The sequence below is a fragment of the Miniopterus schreibersii genome (assembly GCF_964146895.1).
Source record: "Miniopterus schreibersii genome assembly, chromosome: 15".
Classification (NCBI taxonomy): domain Eukaryota; kingdom Metazoa; phylum Chordata; class Mammalia; order Chiroptera; family Miniopteridae; genus Miniopterus; species Miniopterus schreibersii.
The window spans coordinates 19,312,642-19,333,595 of NC_138115.1; the positions used below are offsets into that span (position 1 = coordinate 19,312,642).

Genomic DNA, 20,954 nt, shown 5'->3' on the forward strand with positions numbered 1-20,954 from the left:
TCGATTAATATATGAAATCCAAGTAAAAATCACACATTTTCCCTCCTTGGAAACAGATGGTAAGCACTGGGCCAGTCCACACCTGCCGGGCCGTGCTGGTATGTTTTCAAGTCAGCATCTGCAAACCTCATTCCTGTGCTTCCTGACTACCTCCCACCCTCTCTCCTTCAGGTTTCCCCATTGAAATATGTATATTAATAACTTCAAATCCACATTTTCTTGCATGTTCTATGCCTCCCCCCCATAGTTGTCTTACGCATATGGACTAAGGCGTATATTCTGGGAAAGCAGTGTGTTAAAACTGCAAAGGAAGCAGGTCTTTCCCGGGGAAATCCTCCCCAGCCGACGGCAGTGAGTTTATGGGTTGCTCTCCTGTAGCTCAGCTGGCAGTGTGTTCAGCAGGAGGTTAAGAAGGGGGCTCTCTGGGTGAAAAGAGCAATGGAGCAGACAATAGGGAGACGTCAAAAGGGGGGCCTCCTTGCGTGCCGAAGTAAAGGACAGTGCTTCCGAGTTCACCTCATTGTCCCCAAACCTCAGGCTTGTTCCTGAGAAATGTGATGAAAAGGATGACCTTTGTCCAAGGAAAGAATGTGAGGGCACCTCAGTTAATCCGAAAGATCCAACGAATGAGCTAGTCACTGAGAATTCAAGCAAAATGCTTTCCCCCCTACTTCAGTCTATGTTAATATACATACACACATACATGTATTTAATTGTATTTAGTTTTATTTTTCCATCACTAGGTACCTCCCCTATATCCTCTCACCCCCCCATCCTCGCAGCACAATCACCGCCTTTGAAACTGCATTTCACTTCTGACTTTGGGGTGGGAGTGGGGGTGAGGGTGGGGGTGGGTCATGCTTAACGCTGGTCCCTTAGGATGCTGTAAAGTGGTGTATGGATAAGAAGCGTAGGGTTCAGATAAACGTGGACAATATTTGGACTCACAGCTCAGTTGTATCTTCATATCTGTGATGCATTTGCATCCTGTCATTTTTATGCTGTGTGGTTTCCTCAGGACACAAAGCGACTAGAGCAACTGCCGGGGGGGGGGGGGGGTTGCTTTTGATGCCATGGAGTCCATCTCCTTTTAAGAGCAAATAAACTTTTTCAGGCTTTCCCAGTAAACTCCTCTCTTCCATCTCCTTGGCTAGAATTGCGCAGCATGCCTGTTCCTAAGTTAGCCCTTGGGGAGGAAATCGGATTGGCTTGCACAAGTCAGAATTGACTCCGTGGGGCTCCAGAGAGGCCTAGAGCCTCTCACTCCTGCAGCAGGCCGCCAATACCTAGAGACCCAGAGTCCCGCTAGGGGACCAAGGGCAGGGGGTGAGGGAGTAAGCAAAGGCTCTGAAGGGGCAAACAGCTGTGTCTGCCACAGTAGGGGAAGCAAAGTTATTATTTTTTTCATGAACTGCCCAATTCTGATTTTCTTGATATAAGGGTACATTTTTCCAGTCCTGGTGGCCCCAAGCACAAATCCCCTAAGTTTTAGAGCCTTGAATATGCTAAGACACCTCGTGACTCTCCAAGAGAGGGAGAAAGCCAGCAGTGTTTCACAAATAATAAAACAGTTCATTATTTAAAATATTGCAATTATTCTTCAAGGCATTCTTTCTGGGATGAATGTCTTTATGAATGCAGTTTAGAAATTGCTCTCCTGAATTATTAGTCTGAAACCATTTCATAGTGTATATTTTATAGTGGTCATAATGCCTTCAAGATTGCCTCTTTTAAGTACTATAAATCATAAGAGAAATTTGTAAAGTAGCAGGTTTTAAAATGAATATTGGAAAATGAATTGCCTTGTAAAATAAGTATAGTGAAATGTTAATGTGAGAGTCTGGATGGTGGGTTCACAGCTTTGCACTATATTTAAAATCTTTTGTGATAGTTGAAAAATAATAAACCAACCACAAGAAAACAAAGAATAGCTTTTATTTATACAAACAAGGACCAGTGAGAAGATACAAAGCAAAAAAAGATCGTACTTATGTTAGCAAAAATAAACGTCATACCTAGGCTAACTTCCCAAGAAATACTCAAACCTATGTGAGAATAACTGAAATAACTTCCTACTTAAGGAAGCAAAGCTAAGCCTGAGCAAATGGAAAGACACGGATAAGAAGATTCAACTTCATAAAGATTTCTGTTCTGGCTAAGTTTATAAATACAACATAAACCCAATTAATGCACCATCCATTTTTTTTTTCTTTCTCAAGCTAGAGGAATTGTTGATAAAGTTTATTTCAGAAAATAAAGACAAATAACTAGGAAAATTTGGAAAAAATGAATAGTTATGGTGGGAGAGAAGCTTAAATTATCAGTTATTAAAATATGTTATAAAACCTTTATAAATGAAACTCTAGTATTGGTACATTAATAGACAAACCAAACAATGCAACAGCTTTTTAAACTACTAAAATGCACCGAATTACATGGACATTTAGTATATTATAAAGGCAGCACTTTAAATCAGTGAGAGAAGATAAACTGTTAAGTGTTATAACTGAATAGCTATATGGAAAAAGATACATTTATTTATTTCTCATACTGCACACCAGAATACGTTTTAAGTGGGTCGAAGATACAACTTTTAAAAATACAAGTTCTAGAAGACAGCATGGATCTTCTTTACTCTGAGATTGGGGACATTTTTTCCAGCCATGATTGAAAGTTGAGGAGCAGTAAGAAGAAAAGAAACTGATGAATGTTTTTTAGAAGAACAAGTTTTAACCTAATATAATTTTATTTTAAAAAGATATAGCTAAAGTTAAAGAAAAATGACAAACTGGGAAAAATAGTTACAACTTCATCTCAAGGAGTTAATATGTTGAATTAATAAAAAGCTTTTTAAAAGAGAAGGACATGACCAACTTTTTGCAACAGTTGGCTAGTTTACAGACTGCAGAAAAAGAAATAGAATTTTTTTTTTTTTAGCGGAGATATTCAACCTCCCCTAAAATAATAAAAATGCAATTAAAAATACACTGGTAGCATTTTTCAGATATCTGACTGATGAAAATCCAAGTTTGCCAGTACACTTGGGTGGTGAGGTGGTAGGGAAATTCTCACCCTCATCTTTGACTTGTGGGAAAGCAAGACGGTGCAAACCCATTAAAAGGGAATTTGCCAGTTAGCGGAAATACATATGAATTTACCTTTTAACAAAGAAACCCCACTTCCCAGAATCTAGCATCAAAATATAGGGTGTCCCCCCAAAATGTATACACACTTGAACAGCTGATTTCTATTACATTTTGAAAATGAAGTGTAATTTAATAAACACTACCTTCATAATTATTCAAAGTGTGTATACATTTTGGGGGGACACCCTGTATTCAGACAAAAACTGAAAAGCACACATTTGCACAAGGGTGCTCATTACATTACAAGTTTTAGACTGTTTGTTAGACGTGACTGTTATTGTAAAAATGTTTCCTGCATACTATGGAATAAAGTGAGTAAATAATCATAATGGTGTATTAAGAATGAAGATTTTTTTCATGAAAGAAGGGAGGTAGAGGTATGTGAGGGTTGAGGTTAGAGAATACCCTGTAGTCCTGGATTCGAATTGGAAGTAGCAGTAGGAAGTCATGAGGAATTTTGTCTTTACGAAGGATCCTGTTCTAAACACGCCGGAAGGCTTAGGTCAAAGGACAAGCAGTGAGCACAGACTGGTTGGTATTTAAATCAGAGACACAGAAAATGCAAGGTGTCTGCCATATGAGAGAGTGACGTGTGCTCCAAAAAGGAAAAATTAAATTCAAGTAAATGTGGGACATTCTGAATTTTCATCTAGGAAATTATACTTTTTTTGTAATAGTAAATGCTCTGGAAAATTCTCTGGTAAAGAAGTCTACGGATATCGCACTGTCAGGAACCCTCCCTATCGCAGGGGCCGAGCAGGGCTTTGGCGGCGTGGCCGAAGCTGTTCAGTGTTCCCCGGGCAGAGCCGGTGGAACTCGGCTCCTCCTCAGCTCCATGTGCGTGCGCGTGGAGTGGGGGGAAGAGACAGGGGACAATGAAAAATGCACGAGGTTTTCTAGCCCAAGCATCGGAGTTCCCAGAAACACCAACAGCTGCGACAGGCAACGCAGGAGGCGAGGAACGTAATGAGTTCGGTGTGGAATTTCGTTTGATTCCATCATCTTCCTTTGGGCCCCTCACCTTTCTGGAGTAGGCGAGCTTTGCACATTTGAATGTGGCGGCCCAGCTTCTAACCCCGTGATCCCTCCGTTCTGTGAGGCCACCGTGTTTTGGAGGGTGTACTGGCTGCTTCTAAAGCTTGTCTAACACTAATGGGAAAGGTCAGTGCGACATGCTCCAAGGTCAACTACTAGAAACTGCCTAACAGGGTCATCTCGTGTGGCGAGGTGGCTTGCACTGTGTGTTCCTCAAAACAGCGTTTGCTTTAGGCGTAGCTGAAAGTAAATACAAATGCAGGCGCTCTACTCAACCCTGGCCTTTGTGTGTGTGTGGTTTTCATGTGCAGGGCAGGAGAGAATTGGAAAAGATTCCAACTATGAGCAGGAGGGGAAGGTCCAGTTCGTGATTGACGCGGTCTACGCCATGGCTCATGCCCTGCATCACATGAACAAGGATCTCTGTGCTGACTACCGGGGCGTCTGCCCAGAGATGGAGCAAGCCGGGGGCAAGAAGCTGCTGAAGTACATCCGCAACGTTAACTTCAACGGTGAGTCTCCAAACACCCTGCTTTTAGGAGTCCTTTCTTGGCATTCCGCCTCCTAAGTTACATATCGGATGATTATTTACTCTTGAGTGTGTGTCAAAACCTTGTTGATCATATAATTTCAAAGGATTGAATCAATATATAAATGAGTGAGTAGTGAGTGAATGAATGAATGAATGAATGAATGAATGAATGAATGAATATTTAAGGGGTGTAGTTTGTCGTCCTTCCCTTAAAATTGTTTTTTATATGAAGTCAAATTCTTCCTCAGGGAATATAAATTCAGAACTGGGAGAAAACACACACCTTTATTAGTTACTGTACACTATATACAGTTATTTTTGTATTGTCTTAGAGTATTTACTCAGATACTGTCTTCAAAAATTACTTGGCATTCACTTTTTTCTTCCTCACCCTCTTCAGTGTGGTTCTGTTTTTACTTAGTAATATAGTCAGGTTTATTTATGACTGTATTTAATTTTCTTTTATACTTTGTGGTGCTTAATTTTATGAGTCAACCTGACTGGGCAAAGTAATGCCCAGACAGCTGGTGAAGCAGTATTTCTGGGTGTGTCTACGAGGGTGTTTCTGGAAGAGATTAGCATTTGACTGGGTGAACTGAGGGAAGCAGAGGGCTTTCCCGGGGGGGTGGGCTTCATCCAACACCCCCAGAGCCTGAATGGACCCAGAAGGCAGAAGAAGGGCAGATTCGCTCTCCCCTCCCCTGAGCTGAGACATCTCCTGCCCTCAGACGTGGGTGCCCCAGACAGGGACTTAGACGACCTTAACATGGGGCAAGGTTACAACACCACTTCTGAGGTCTTATTGCCAACACTATAGAGCTTCAATCTAATCACAAGAAACAGGGGACAAATGCAAATTGACAGGCACTTTACAAAATAACTGGCAAGTAATCTTCAAAAGTATTCACATCGTGACAAGGATGGATGGAGGAATTATTCCAGACTGGGGGAAACTAAGGAGACATTACTATTAAATGCAATGTGGGAAAATTAATTGATCCTACACCAGAAAAAGGACGCTCGTGAGACAATGGAGAAATTGTAATAAAATGTGCAGATGGGTTTTAAATAGTATTAAAGCAATATTAATTTCCTGGCTCAGATAGTCACATTAGGATTAAAGGAAACCTTCTTGCTTCTCTGCTTAGAAATAACAATCCATTTAAACCCACAATATTATATCAATTTTTCAGGAGTTACCTAGTATTTAGATGAAGAGGAGCCACATCCAATTTGGGGATCAACAGTTTTCTAGTTTAGATGGAGACAAAATGACTATGTTAAAAATCAGAAAGTCGTTTAACTATAAATTATCTTTTTTTTTTTTTTTGTAGTTTATTCCTGATCTTACAGAATCTCCTAAAATATATAACAAATTTTCCAAGAATCAAGCACATGTAAATTGCATTATTTATCAAATATTAAATTACATTAGCTGGGTCAGTTTTGGGCTCTCTATTCTGTTTCGTAAATGAGCGTCACCGTTCCTACACGAGTGACCAAAATTATAGTTTCGAGAATGTTCTTGGTGAGTCTTCCCTCATTCGTCTTCCACTGCGTGTAGACCTCCTTTTGTCAAAACAGCCATGTCCACTGATGAGCCAGAGAGGCTGAACTCCCGATGAGACATAGGACCGGTGTGTATAAAATGACTACTGTGTGCCAAAAAGTGCGCTACCAACCTGTGTTGGCTTATTTAACATTTAGAACACCAACATGGTGCAGGTACAATTATGTACCCTTTTTTTAAAAAGGTAAGGAAACTGATTCACTGAGAATCGGAAATATCCGTATTCAAAACCACACATCTCGGTAGTTGGTGCCGATGCTACACTGGTGCCTGAGGCACCCAGCTCCGCAGGCTGCCCCCGCGAGCGTCTGAAAGGCAGGGCTGCCTGCTTCGTGCCTGCTTCTGCACCTTGGAGTGGACGCTCCGGGAGGTCCCGGCCAGCATCAGTGGTCTCTCTCCCCATCATCATTGCAATCCTGCCCTGTGGTCAACATCATCGCCTTTTCTCTGAGGATTTTTTTCCGCCATATGGACAGCCAGGAGACCTCTGGCTCCTGGGGCACTCTGACATTTGTTGACAGTCAAGATTTTTGGAAAGTCTTGAGCTAAAGCTCAAGACTTTTCTAAAACACAGAACCTGTGCTAGATTTAATTAGCGGATTCTGTGTCACTTGTGAGCAACTATTAATGAAAAGAAACTTGACATTTTTCATGCATTCAGTTTCCTGATTTTTATATAAAGAAATCAAATACTAGAGAGGAGAAAATATTTGTCAAAGATTTTACAGGTAGCAAATGCCAGAGACAGATCTGGAAACCAAGTCTCTTTCCAGTCTGTTGTGGAAAATTTAGCCTTTTAGCATATTTTAATAGAATTTTGATTTGGGGGGGGTTTCAATAAGCCTAATTGATCTCTTCTGTTACTTTAATACATTTTCTGTACCACTAGGAGTTTTGTTCCAGACCAATAGAGCACAGTTTAATAACTCTGACCCTCACATTTACCGAAGCATCAGTTTGGGAAATGATAATAGAATGCCCTGAAAGTATTGCTACAGCGTCACCAAGCACTTAACCTCTTCTTATGATGCGCCAAGAGAAAAGATGACTAATTTTATCTTCATCACTTTGAGCCATGTTTTTCTCTGCATCCCAAATGAATGCAGTGGCCTGAGCCTAAATTTGATTTAGTTATATCTCCGTTGGCCCATCTAACCAGATGTCAATATTTATAAGTGTAAATTGAAAAAATTTGTTGCCTTGGATACAAAAATCTTAGAGAATTGCCATATAATGATGTGTCCAATCTGAGATGTGTCTGTACCTAGATCTACTGGTTTCCAGAAGACAAACTGGATTGCAGTATATTTTGTAAAGATGACACATATCATGTATTTTTTTTGTTTATTAAATCCTCATTAGAGGATATGTTTTCATTGATTTTTAGAGAGGAAGAAAGGGAGGGACAGAGAGAGAGAAACATTGATGTGAGGGAGAAACATCAATCCGTTACCTCCCATATGCACCCTGGCCAGGGATGGAACCCACAACCTAGGTGTGTGCCCTGACCAGGAATCAAACCTGCAACCTTTTAATTTACAGGAAAATCCTCCAACCCACTGATCCACCCAGCCAAGGCTCGTGCTCTTTTCGAAACATGAGATTAGCTTTCCTTCATCAAGGGGTGAAATCTCTCTTCTCTCCCCTTGAACCTGAGTGAGCCTGTGACTAATGCAGAAGTGATACCATGTGACTTCTAAGGCACACAGGTTAATAGGCTTCTGCCTCATTCTCTTGGGACATTCGTATTGCAGACACAGCTACCATGTTGGGAGGCAGCCAAGAGGCCAGAAAGACAGGCCACATGGGGGTGTTCTGACCATAGCCCCAGCTAAGGGCCCAGCTGACAGCTGGCATCAACTGTGAGGCATGTGGGCTTCAAGCTGCCCAGCTGACATGAGTGTACCAGAGAGGTGCTGTCCCCAAGCCCTGCCCAAATTGCAAAATACGGGTTGTCATTGTTTGGAGCATGGAGTTTTAGGAGTCTGCTGAGCAGCACTTGATAAGTGGGACACAAATCAGTGCAGTGTTTCTGAAATCTGTACCTCGGGTGGGAAAATGAGAAGAGGAGACTTGTAAATACATTGATGCCGAGGACTGTTTGGTCATTTGAGCAATCTAGATTCTAGATTCTTCTCTACCCAGGAAGAAAGGACTTTATTCAGATGCTCTGATCCAGTAGAGGAGATTTCAGACTTGAGTATGTGCTGCCATATGTCCTCTCAGTGTCCCACCTTGTCAAGCGGCCTTGTGTCCTTTACATCGGTGCACCTGCATCCCAGCCCTGATACCTGTAGACGTTTCTGCAGGTGATCGCTTCTCCTATGATAACTTCTTTCTCTTGTCTGGGCTGCTGTGATCATTTGTTTTAATTCAATGGTGAGCAAAAGTAGGTTTACAGTTGTGAGCACATGAAACACAGAGTTTATTCTTGTGTTATTATTAATTATCATATTTTAAAAATATTTTGATTGATTTGAGAGAAAGAAACATTGATTTGTTTTCCACCTATCTATGCATTCGTTGGTTGCTTCTTGTATGTGCCCTGACCGGAGTTTGAACCCTCAGTCTTGGTGTATGGGGATGGACCCTCTAACCAACTGAAATACTGGGCCAGGGCTAATTATTTATTATTTATTCGTATTATGTAAACCTACTTTTGCCTACCCCTGGATAGACTTCATTGAACATAGCCCCCTCTTTTCTCTTTCAAGAAATTCAGGGATGCTGTTAAAGACGTGTTGTGGAAAAAATAACTGGAAACAATAAACCATTTTCTTTATAGAATCCATCAGAAAGGTCAAAGCCACATATGCTATTACAAGCCATCACTTAGATAAAGTGTTCGGCTCTTCTGTCTTAATCTTTTTAAAGCATGAACTTTAATGAGGATGGAAAGGGCAGGACAAGAGTCATTTCTCCTAACAAAGACTGTAGGAAGGGAGAACGCTTAGGTAGTGTGTCTCATTCTGATGAATATTTAGCTCGCAAGCCCCTGGCCTCCACTATTCTACTCTCCTGTCAAAGACTAGGAAAATCTCAAGTCAAATTATTTAATGACTCGAGGTGTGCAATCACGGCAAAGCACAACATAAAACCTAGTACCCAATGTGAAAGAGAAGGAAGGTGAGTATCTGAATATTAATGTCTTCCTGCAAAATGATAGGATTACTTTTTGCTAATAGCATGTAAAATGCGGATTTTGTTTGTTCTTCTTGTATACTTGGAAGTCTCGCTGAAAGTAGAAAGCTAATATTAAAAACGTCTTTGTTAATTTCTCTCTCTCTCTCTCTGTACTGGAAAGTCTCCTGTTGATTCCTATAGGGAGAGGGCTCCAGGGGTCCCATTGGGACACACCAGGTGGCTTCGTGGGCTAGGGGATAGCATGTAGGTACAATGTAGATGAATCAAACTGATGTGGTGCCTTTGGCCGCACTGATTCAGCCACGGACTCCTGCTGGTGAGACCACACCTACACCTCTCATAGATGAGTGCCCCCTCTAACAGTGGGCTTTAGCCTGCTGTTTAGAAAATAACATGCATGCACTGAAGGGAAATTGAAATTAGATCCTGTTAGGAGAGTCAGCTTGGGTGCATTGGGAAGTCTGGATATCTGAAGGCATGTGTTTTGGTCCTGAGATATCAGCAAGTAAAACATTGATAAAAATAAAAACTGTAAAATATCATTACCATCTATGGAGCAGTTTATTATGTAAAAGGAATGGAACTAAGCACTATATATATATATGTGTGTGTGTGTGTGTGTATATAATATATATATATTATATATACACACACATATATATATTATATATACACACACATATATATGTATAACTGCATTTAATCCTTACTAACACTATGAGAAAAATATCACTAGTGACAACCAGATGTAGAGGGAGATTGAATAATTGAATATTGGTCGCCCCTGTTTTAGAAGATTCCAAAGCCAGTTACTAAACACAATTCCAGTTGAATTAGCTGAGTGTCCCTGAGGCAGGTGAGTTCCCCTCTCTGAACCTAAGTACTATATCTGTAATATTAGGAGGTTCAATGTTGTGTGTCCTCCAGCTCTGTATAGTTTCCTATGGAGGCCCTTAAAAAGAACCATAAATGGAATGGCTTGAACAACACAAATTTATTATGGTTGTGCAGTTCGGAAGAAAGTCTGATACAGATCTCACTGGGCTTTACTTAAGGTGAAGGCGGGGCTGTTCCTTCCGGAGCCTCAAGGGGAGAATGTCTTGCCTTTTCTAGCTTCTCGAGGCCACCTACACTCTCTGGCTGCGACCCCTGCCTCGTATCACTCCCACCTCCTGTTTTCATCTTCACATCTCCTTCCTTCTTTGACTTCTGCTGCCTCTCGCTTATAAGGATTATTATATTATGATTATACTGGACCCACCTAGATTATCCAGAACAATGTCACCCACCTCATGATCCTTAACTTCTTCACTGCAACATCCCTTTTGCCCTGCATGGTAACATACACAGGTTCTAGAGATTAGGACTTGGACGTATTTGGGGAGCTGTTCTTCAGCCTACCCCAACTCTGATTTTTTTTTGTTGTCATTTTAATACCAGAAATGTCATAAAAGCCTGTGCCTGACAATTGCAAGATGATGTGGAGTTCTTTAGCTGCCCTTGTGTTCTGCCGATAATTTTTTTCTTAAATACATCTTTATTGATTTCAGAGAGGAAAGGAAAGGGAGAGACAGACAGACAGAAACATCAATGATGAGAGAGTCATTGGGGATCGAGCCCGCAACCTGGGCATGTGCCCTGACCGGGAATCGAACCCCGATCTCCTGGATCCTAGGGCGATGCTCAACCGCTGAGCCACGCCTGGCCCGGCGTCTGCCCATAATTTCGAACCCTCTTCCAGCGGGTGTAACTTTCAGCACAGGATTGCGACTTTGTCTGCCTCTTACAGGACCCTTTTTCTGACTCCCTGTGTTGAGTGATCACTTGTAAGGGGCCCCTTTCACCATCTTGCCTACTTCCTAAGCACTGGCATCGTTTTCCACTGTTTAAGGGATACTCTCTCCCTCCAGTTGACATGCTTTTGTTTTTCTTTCATCCAGATCATTAATGTAAATGCCACACTGGCCCAAGTTCTGCAGAGGCTAATGACCTTTAACCAGATGCCGAGCTCTGCCACCATGAGTCTTAAATTTACAATCAGAATTCACAGAAGTGCTTCATCTTCCTCTCCCAAAATAGCAAAATGAACTTCTGTTCCCGGTGGTTCTATTTCGGCTTGTAAACTATCTGTAAACTTCCTTGTAAAAGACAGAAAATAGAGCATTGTTTTGTACAAGGAATATTGATCCAGCGTTAACCTCAGGGCAGAGCAGAGATCATTCTCACACCCTGAGACCACTGATATCTACCCTGTTTCCAAGGGACCCAAGGGAAGGGAAATTGTACTCAGTTACCAAACTTTCGGTGATTTCTTTGTAACTATTGCTGAAACTAGCCAAAACTCACAAGTTTCATTCTCTGTATGTGGTTTGCCAGTGCTCCATGTGGTTAATATTAAGGGACTTTTCACTCATGTCCAACTTTCAAAGATATGTATTGTTTTCTTTCTTTCTCTCTCTATTTTTCTATCTTTCTAACATACCCTCAATAAATTCATTAGCCTTTTAAAATAAACTTCAGTGTCTAATTGGAGGAAATAATTGGTTTCCTCTTAAGATGAATATTTTAAAGACTTGAGATCCAAATGGGAGGTTGGGAAAGAAACTATTACTGATTAAACACATGCCAGGCACACTGTAAGCATTTTAGACTGTTTATCATATAACGTAATTTTGAAATAATCAGCCAAAAATATTTATAAATGCAATCACTCTCCAAGTACCTTTTAAGTGAACTTTTTTGCTTGTTTGCTTTTTTTTTTAAATTCTCCAGCATGACTCTTTTTAAGTTTATGTATTATTATTTTATAAATGATTCTTTACTACCACAATTTAGGTGGGCGGAAGCTAAAATATAATTAATATCAATAAACTTAAGGTAGCCTAGAGAGTAATTATTTTGTTTTTATTCTTCTCAATAAAAAGATTAGAATAAAATATTAAGAAATAGTGTTAAACAGAACTGCTCAAAAAAGGAGACAGGTTGTCTTCCCACCTCCTAAACAGCATCTGTCGGCCATAGCGATGTACCACTTGCCCATGAGTGTCAGAGACCATTTTGGGGGAACCTGTTGGACAATGGGGTTATGTACTAGCTTCCTGGGTCACTAGAGGGTCTCTAGACCATGACCAGTGGCGCAAGATATAGAAGGAATCTTGCTCACCTCTAAACTCGGTCACTTTCTTGTCCCCCCGCAGGCAGCGCGGGCACCCCAGTAATGTTCAACAAGAATGGAGATGCGCCCGGGCGGTATGACATCTTTCAGTACCAGATGACAAACACCACGAACCCTGGTTACCGTCTGATCGGGCAGTGGACAGATGAACTTCAGCTCAACGTGAGTCCTGTTTAGCACCCTTCCTTCGCTTATGTGATGAATGAACAGGCTGTCAATTTGCTCAACAGGCAAATGATGGTGTCCGCTTGTGCATACATGAGCGAACATGCAACGTGTTAACAGTCATGGGAGGGGACTGAATATGTAACAGTGACAGTGACGATGTCCACGATGATACAGACGGTGATAGGAAGCGCCTGTTGAGTGTCTACCAGACATTATTCCTGCACTTATGTGAATGGTCTCATTGAATCTGAGACTTGGGTTGCTTAGCAATCAAGTTACTAGCTAATACTTTTCACAAGATCCTTCTCTTGGTCAGATCTCCCTCCCTTCTTCCTATTTGGTGGTATATATTTTTTCCCTTTAATGCATTGTTGTGAGTCACTTTTTCTCTTGAGGCTCTCTGAGTAACTGCGGCTTTAGCCATTTCCATAACCTCTCCCTCTGTCTGTAAAATGTGACCTTGAGTAAGCAGCCACGTCCTTGTGCGAGGTTAGGTCAAAGTCCACCTGGCAGAGACCATCAGGAGCTCATCTGAAGTGAGACACAGTTAGGTTTACTTAACTTGCTGAATAGAGGGCAAGCTTCTGCCAGCAGAACTCTGGGGTCTTCAGGATGAAGGAGGTGTTAAGCATATCCAGAGTTATGCTGAACCAAATATCTGGGCAGCCCATTGTCCAGTCAAGCGGACGCATAGAATGAACCATCACAGGCCCTATCCCATTCCTTCTAACATCTCTTCCAAAGGTGGAAATTATGTCTTTATCGGCAGCTTTTATCAGTCTACACCTTACCATGGGCTATGGAAATTTCTGAGAGCAAGACTTCTTGTGATTAGCATATGGAGTTGATGTCTTGGGGGCAATGGGTTTGGGTCATAGTTTCTAATGGAGGATTGTGCAAAAGGGGGGAGGGGGTCGGTGAAGTTGCTACGAGCCAATTACGATATTTGCTCATCGCCTGCCTGGCTCTGCTGGTACCTGCCCAGTTGTCCCTCTCTGAGCTCCACCCTCCAGCTGAGCTGACACAAAGGCTGGGTCCAGAGGGTTGTGCTCTGGCATCCAAGCACGGATGGAGCCGGACAGCACCCGCCGGCCATGGCAGAGATGCATGCTAAGACCAAAACCAAACAAGAAGCTGAAAGCATCCTGAACTCGAGGCGCTTTTCCCAACCAAAACGAAGTAAAAGCAAAACAACCAACCAAAACCTAACAGGTAAACCCAAGGGGCAGTAATCAAAAGCCCAGTCAGAACAGCATAACCTGGCTGACATACCCGAAGCATTTTCGTATCGGGCGCTGCCTGATACAAAGACGCATCAGCCAGAACCAAAGGCCATGATCAGGGTCTGTGGTGAGAAGTAAAGTTCTCAGGGCTGTTGCAAGGCCCAGGAGACTAAATGATACATCGATCTTTTCTAGCGCAAGCACTGCACCAGTGGCAGATTTCTGGCATATGTAATTTGTCCATGTTCGCAAGGACTCCCAACCAGCCTTCACCAACTTCAAACATCACCTGGCGGTTCTAAAGCAAACTAGTTTGAAGAGCCACCATCAACACTGATTTTAATTTTTGTTTGCTTGTTTTGTATTTTATGTGTATAAGAATTGTATGGTAGCCATTCAACATGTGTCTTGTTGTTTTTGTTAAAATTACCTTTCCTGTGGTAAGCATTGTGAGAGGCAGTGGGTACACAAGGGAGAACCAAACGAATGTGGTCCCTGTCCTACCATCTTCCATGATCTACTGTGGAGTTAGGTGGCAAACAAGCAAACAGATATGTGTGTGGCAACTGCAAAGTGTAATAAGAGACATGGTGGGAGAGAGTATAATAGAGGTGGAGAGGGACCTGCTGGATGAGCAGCGGACAATATGAGTGTGAGGGACCCACCCAGCAGGTCAGAAGGCCGACATGAGGGTAATGGCATTACTAGGGGGCGGCAGGAAGAACTGGAGCAGTAGGCAAAAGCCAGAGCATGTGGTCCCTCGTGGGCCATGATACATCTTTTAAATTTTATTTCTAGTGCATTTAAAAATCATTAGAAGTATTAATCAAGGGATTGACTGGATGAAATTTAGGAATAAAAATTACTCTGTCTGCTGGGAAGGTAATGAATTGGAAGGGGCAATAGCGGCAGTAGAAAGACCAAGTAAGAGTCTGTTGCAGTCATGGAGCTGGAATAGGATGGCTAAGTGGGGGGGTTCTCAAACTTCAGCAGGGGCCCGATCATCTAGAGGGCTCCTGACAACAGACCACTGACCTCACCCCTGAATCAGAGCATCTGATCCAGAAGGTCTGGGGGTGGGAAGAGGCCCAGATAGCTGCCTTTCTAAGGAGCCCCTGAGTAATGCTGATGGCACTTTGGCTGCGAGTAGGAAGGGTAAAATTAAGAATCCCAATTTAATTTCCTTAAATATATGAGAGGCAAAGTGAAATGGATATATGTTTGTAGCTCAGAAAAGAGTTTTGGGCTATAGTTTTTTTGTTTTGTTTTTTAATAAAATTGTTAACCTATAAAGCCTTTACATCCATTGGAGAGAGAGAAGAGAGAATAGCAGAGAACTCAAGGCCTTGAAAACTTCATAGAAAATGATAACAGTTTCATTCCAACTACTCCAGATATTGCCCAATTTAAAATATTCTGTTTAAGATGCTTGGAAAGTTGAGCTGACCGTATACTTCGGATTTTTGTTTTTGTTTATGGAAACTAGACCTGGGACATATGCTTGCCTTGGCATTCAGAGGGAACATCTTTGGTTCTAAGTGGTCATGCTGAAAGCCGTGTGTTAGGAAGAGCAGGCAGGACACCTGAATCCTCTGGTGGATCCAGTGGTTGGTGCTTGGTGTTGCATGGAACCTAAAGGCATGAATGTCTGGACCATGAACAGGTTCATGTTTAGACCTGTGAGAGGCTGGGTTCATTCAACTAGAGTAGCCACTGAGACAACAGGCCTTGCTTGATAGGAGGTCACCCTGTTCATGTTTTTTATGGGTCCTTCAGGATATTGTTAAATTGAATTTGAATCAAAAAGAAGAGACAAAAGAGGAAGAAAATAGAGTACCCAGAGGACACTGCACTCGCTCGCCTGGAGAGCCAGGGCCTGTGGCTTATCCAATGGTTGGTATCCTACCCAACATCACCTGCCCAGGATGCTCCTTTTGTTCTAATTATTCTGGTTTCGTTAAAAGTTCTGCGAGAGTGGAATTTGGGCAAACTGAGTTTTGTAGGTTTGCTTTCTTCTCATCAATAGAACAAAACAATGCACTTCAAGTAACGAGTGTATGTCTCCTCATTTACAAAGATTCGGATACACTTTTTTTTTTTCTTTAAATATATCTTTATTGATTTCCGAGAGAGGAAAGGAGAGGGAGAGAGATAGAAACATCGATGATGAGAGAGTCATTGACCGGCTGCCTCCTGCACGCCCCCGACTGGGGATCAAGTTTGCAACCCGGGCATGTGCCCTGACCGGGAATCGAACCCAGATCGCCTGGATCCTAGGTCAACGCTCAACCACAGAGCCACGCCCAACCAGGCTTGGGTACACTTTCAATCCCCAGTTATGTCATGTCTAGCAAATGAAAATTTCAGGAGGCTTTCTCTGCGGTCAATAATTGCAAATGAATTTCTTAGCCCAGAAATCAGAGTTGGAGTCTCACAATCCCAGTGCTGTGGACCAGGCTGCTGTGCTGTCCCCATCCGGCTCTCCGGAGTATCTGTGGCCAGGAGTGTGCTGTCTGTTAGGGGGTGTCCTCGTGCACACAGCTCTGGGCCTGTCACCTCTGTGGCCAAGGGATGAACCACATGGTTTGCTACTAGAATATTTGTGTGAAGAATTGATGGGAGGGAAATTACAACTAGCAAAGCCGTTTACTCTCGCAGTTACAGCCCCTACAGAAATCACCCTGGTTTGTTTCCTCAGGTTTGTATTCTACTCAGCTGAGCTTCCATTAAACATTATTCCTGGCAGAGAAGCAGGAGAAGGGGTAATGAGACAATCAGACATTGGTTGTCTGCCTTGTGTCAGGCAGGGTGATAGCTGATGGAGATGCCGGATAAACGGGGGGCAGGTTCACAGGCCAGGGTGAGGGATCTCTAATAGGGCCTTTAAAGGACTCCTGTAGGCACTGATTTAGGGAAAGCTACCAAAACATTATATTTGAACTGGGCTTTGAAAAATGAGTAGTAGTTCCCAAGCTGGAGAAAAGGAAAAGAAAAGAAATCCTTTAAAATGAACAATGCAGTACTATTTAAAAATAGTGATAGTGAAATATGTTGGAAAAAAGGCAGGGAGTGGAATATGTATGCTTTAAAAAATCTAAGTTTATGATGTGAAATAAACTCTCTATATTATGTGTATTAGGGAAAAAAAGGTTACTTTTGTCATTTTTTTATTTATTTGCACTTAGTAGAAAATTTAGATATACCCCAAATGTTAATGTTTCAAATAACTGAAATTCTCTAAAATACCAAAATGTTAATTAAAGCTAAAAACACACACACAACTATTCTTAATGAGCAGCTTCCTGCAGTGAATTTCATACTCTCTTAAATAGAAGACTCTGAATGAAGATTACTTAACCTTTTCTGGAAACTGAATCATCTGCCATTCTGCAGGGTAATCCAACCTGTGACTTGTTGTTGTTAATCCTTACTGAAAGATATTTTTTCCATTGATTTTTTAGAGAAAGTGAAAGGAGGGGAGGGAGAGAGAGAGAGAGGGAGAAAAAGAGACACACCAACGCAGGAGAGATACATTGATAGGTCGCCTCCCCCCCAGGCCAGGGGTCATACCTGCAACCCAGGTACTTGCCCTTGACTGAGAATCAAACCTACGCCCCTTTGGTGTGTGGGCTGACACTCTAATTCATTGTTGAACTTTCTTTCCATCTAGAGACCGCAAGCTCCTAGAAGGTAGAATACATGTTTTAGTCATTGTTTTATGTACCTTTTAACACAATACCTACCACACAGTAGTTTTTAAAATATATATATGAAACTGTGTAAAAGGAACATCAGTTCTTTTTAATGATGTACGTTACCTCCAGCAAGCAGTCACTCTTCCTTTTTCTGGGAAGAGCACCCGTTTCCTTTTAGCTATGGAATCTGCCCTAAATAGTTGCCAAGTCCCGGCACAGGACCTAAGCCAGTCACCGTGGCCGTAGGGATGGGGCTGGTGGTCACACTAAGTCTGTCCAATCAGGATGAACCGTTGGATGTCTGGGGGCCAACCCTGGACAACATGGTGCTCTTGTTGGAAATTGGCCCCCAGGAGTCACATTGGGCCATTTGGAGGCCACAGGGGGTGAGCATTAGGGGAAAGGAGTCAAAACTTGGAGAGAGAAACTAGGTCTAGGTCACATCATTTTTGTCCTAGTGAACCCTAACTGGAAGCTGTTTACAATGCTTTCTGGATTGTTTCCTTATCAACAAAATAAGGTGATGTAGGTTATGCTTTACTTAAAATCTCATTCACAGTAGCAATCAAAAATGAAAAAAAAAAAAGTTTCTGTTTTAATACGCCAGATTGGAAAAGGAAGAATGCCAGCCTAGCCTCAATAAGCAGTTTTTTTTTCAGATTTTATTAAACTGAAGTGATTAAAAAATTAATTTGAGAAATTATTTTTATTACATATTAAATCATTCACATTGGTTAGAATTGTGGCTCTCACAGGCATTTAAAGATATAAAAAGCATGGTTCATTGTCAAAAAAATCACTAATCAAATTATGTATCTCAAAATCAATATTTATATCTACCTATAAAATTACTAATCACTCTATTGTTTCATAATTGCAACAGTAAAAGTATTTTATTTAATCACACTCATAATTTACAGTGTATTTCCCCTGAGCTATGGGGAAATGGATAACCATAGTCAAAACAGTGCTGACAGAGAAAAATCTATAAATTGTCAAAATCTAGTACATTTTTAGCTACGATGTGAGGCTTCTTTTGTTGACTCACCTTATTGGTCATCATAGTGAAGGGCTCCTATCTTATCATTTATAGCCTTGTTAGTAATTAAAAGTACAATTAAATGGATGGAGTCTCCTTGGCCCCACCACTTACTAGCTGTAAAGCGGGACTACAATAGTTCCAACTTTATATGGTTATTGTTAGAATTAAATGTAGCAATATATGTAATGTATGTAAAAAAACACCTGGTACCTAGTAAATATTCAGTAGATGCTAGCCACAACAGTAATAATAATTTAATATCTTTACCTTATTATATCATCTGTACTCCTCAAAATGTCAGTTTCTAGTGCTTGGCTAGAATATTTTTCTCTACACCCCAGCACCTACCATAATGTTGAACATATAAAAATGGCTTGTTCTATATTAATTAAATGAGATGAGCAAACAATTGAATTCTGTTATAATTATACAAAAAAGGAAGAGTCGAAACAGCAAGGATGTAGGATCAAGTGAATCTGGCTTATGATCACGGCACGGCCCAGTTACCAGATCTGTGAACCAGGACTAGAAAGGCCTCTCAGAAAAGATGGCTTTTAACTTGTAACCAGAGTGACAAGAGTTATTTCCATTTGTCATCATCTTTGAATCTGTGATGTTCTACAAAGGATGTTTACAGATTCAAAACAGTAAGTACTGCCTCCCATTTGTCAGCTAACTTGAGATGAGAAGTCCCAAACTGAAAACACACAGCAGTTAGGTTTAAAAAGTTAATTACTTGCCAGTATTTTAAGAATCAAGAAATTTCATAATTACATTTTGCTTCTCTTTTAAAAATCAGAAGATTTGGCAATAATGTGTCATTTCCCCTGCAGCCCAGGTAGCTGGATCTAAGTAGCAGCTTTGCACGTCAAACGGGGTGTGTGTTCTCCAAGCTACTGCAGACCCCACCATTCCTTACTGCCCAATACCCAGTATCCCCCTTACTCCTGTAGGCATTTTGGAATACTTGAATCTAGACTTAGAGAGTAAATGCTAACTTATTTCCATTGATTTGGTTTGACCGCATGCCTGAATTTATGGTCTCTGGAAATTGTTTTCTAAAAGTGAACAATAAGCCCAGCAGGCGTGGCTCCGTGGTTGAGCATCGACCTATGAACCAGGAGGTCACAATTCAATTCCCGATCAGGGCACATGCCCAGGGGTTGGGCTCAATCCCCAGTAGGGGGCATGAAGGAGGCAGTTGATCAATGACTCTTCCATCATTCATGTTTTATCTCTCACCCTTTCCCTTCCTTTCTCTGAAATCAATAAAAACATATTTGAAAAATAAAAACAAACAATAATATATCAATAGTATTAATAACCCAAAACACCCATAAGTATGTAATAATACTTAAAGGGTCAATAAAATCAGCCTGCCAGAGAGGGCTTATGATCACGGCACAGCCCAGTTACCAGATCTGTGAGCCTTGGTAAAGACAATGCTTCTGTTTAGAGATGTGTATTTGTACATATTCTGAAACATCCTGAAAATGAAAGAAGCGAGATCACTCTTGGGTTGTCAGCGTTTCTTCTACTAATCAACAGAGTATAACTATGTTCTGTCTATGAATGTCTGGAAGATTAATAGAATTTATAATGATCAGTATGACTCCATAAGCATGGACATTAGAGAAGCCCAAATCCCCATAATTTTCTGTTTGCATTGTAGCGTTCAAGCAAATCACTTGATGTTTATAAATATATAACTACTTTCTGTGGGAAAATTGTTGAGTTTCATTACTATCTGCATTTTGGGCTCAAGAAAAAGTACATTTGAAAGGAGAGGTAATCAGTTGGATGAGTTAGAGAGCTTAGCTATTGGAATAGGAACTCTTACCAGTTGTTGCCAGTTCAAAACTATAGAAGGAATGAGATGAGCTTATGTACCCTCTGCCTAACTTTGTGCCTGGGGAAGCCAGAAATTCTAGAATGACATATTAAAATTAATACGTATGGATTTGATTTGAGATATTTTTAAACAACTGGGAGATAGTCTTATAAAGTGGGCCAGTGTCAGAAGGCCCAAGTTGAGTCCTGCCTTTGCCACCTGATGCCACCTGAACAGCAGTTCCCATATGTATTTAAAATAAGATCAGGTCAAGTAAAAAAGCTACTTCACAAGGACACTTTGAGAATGAATTGCAGTAATCTCTCTGATAAAAGAAAGTATATGAGAGATATGGTCATGTTTCTTGTATTAGTTTCCTATTGCTGCGGGAAA

The 20,954-nt window shown here is 41.3% G+C and overlaps 1 protein-coding gene across 2 annotated transcripts in view; it reads left to right on the forward strand.

Moving 5' to 3' along the window:
• GRM7 (glutamate metabotropic receptor 7) overlaps nucleotides 1-20,954 on the forward strand; it is a 673,384-nt gene that overhangs the window by 442,831 nt on the left and 209,599 nt on the right. For both annotated transcript variants that reach the window (XM_081159174.1, XM_081159173.1), the window contains exons 6-7: nucleotides 4,493-4,693; nucleotides 12,625-12,764. In XM_081159174.1, the coding sequence (XP_081015300.1) occupies nucleotides 4,493-4,693; nucleotides 12,625-12,764 (341 nt within the window). The remainder of the gene's footprint in view (nucleotides 1-4,492; nucleotides 4,694-12,624; nucleotides 12,765-20,954) is intronic.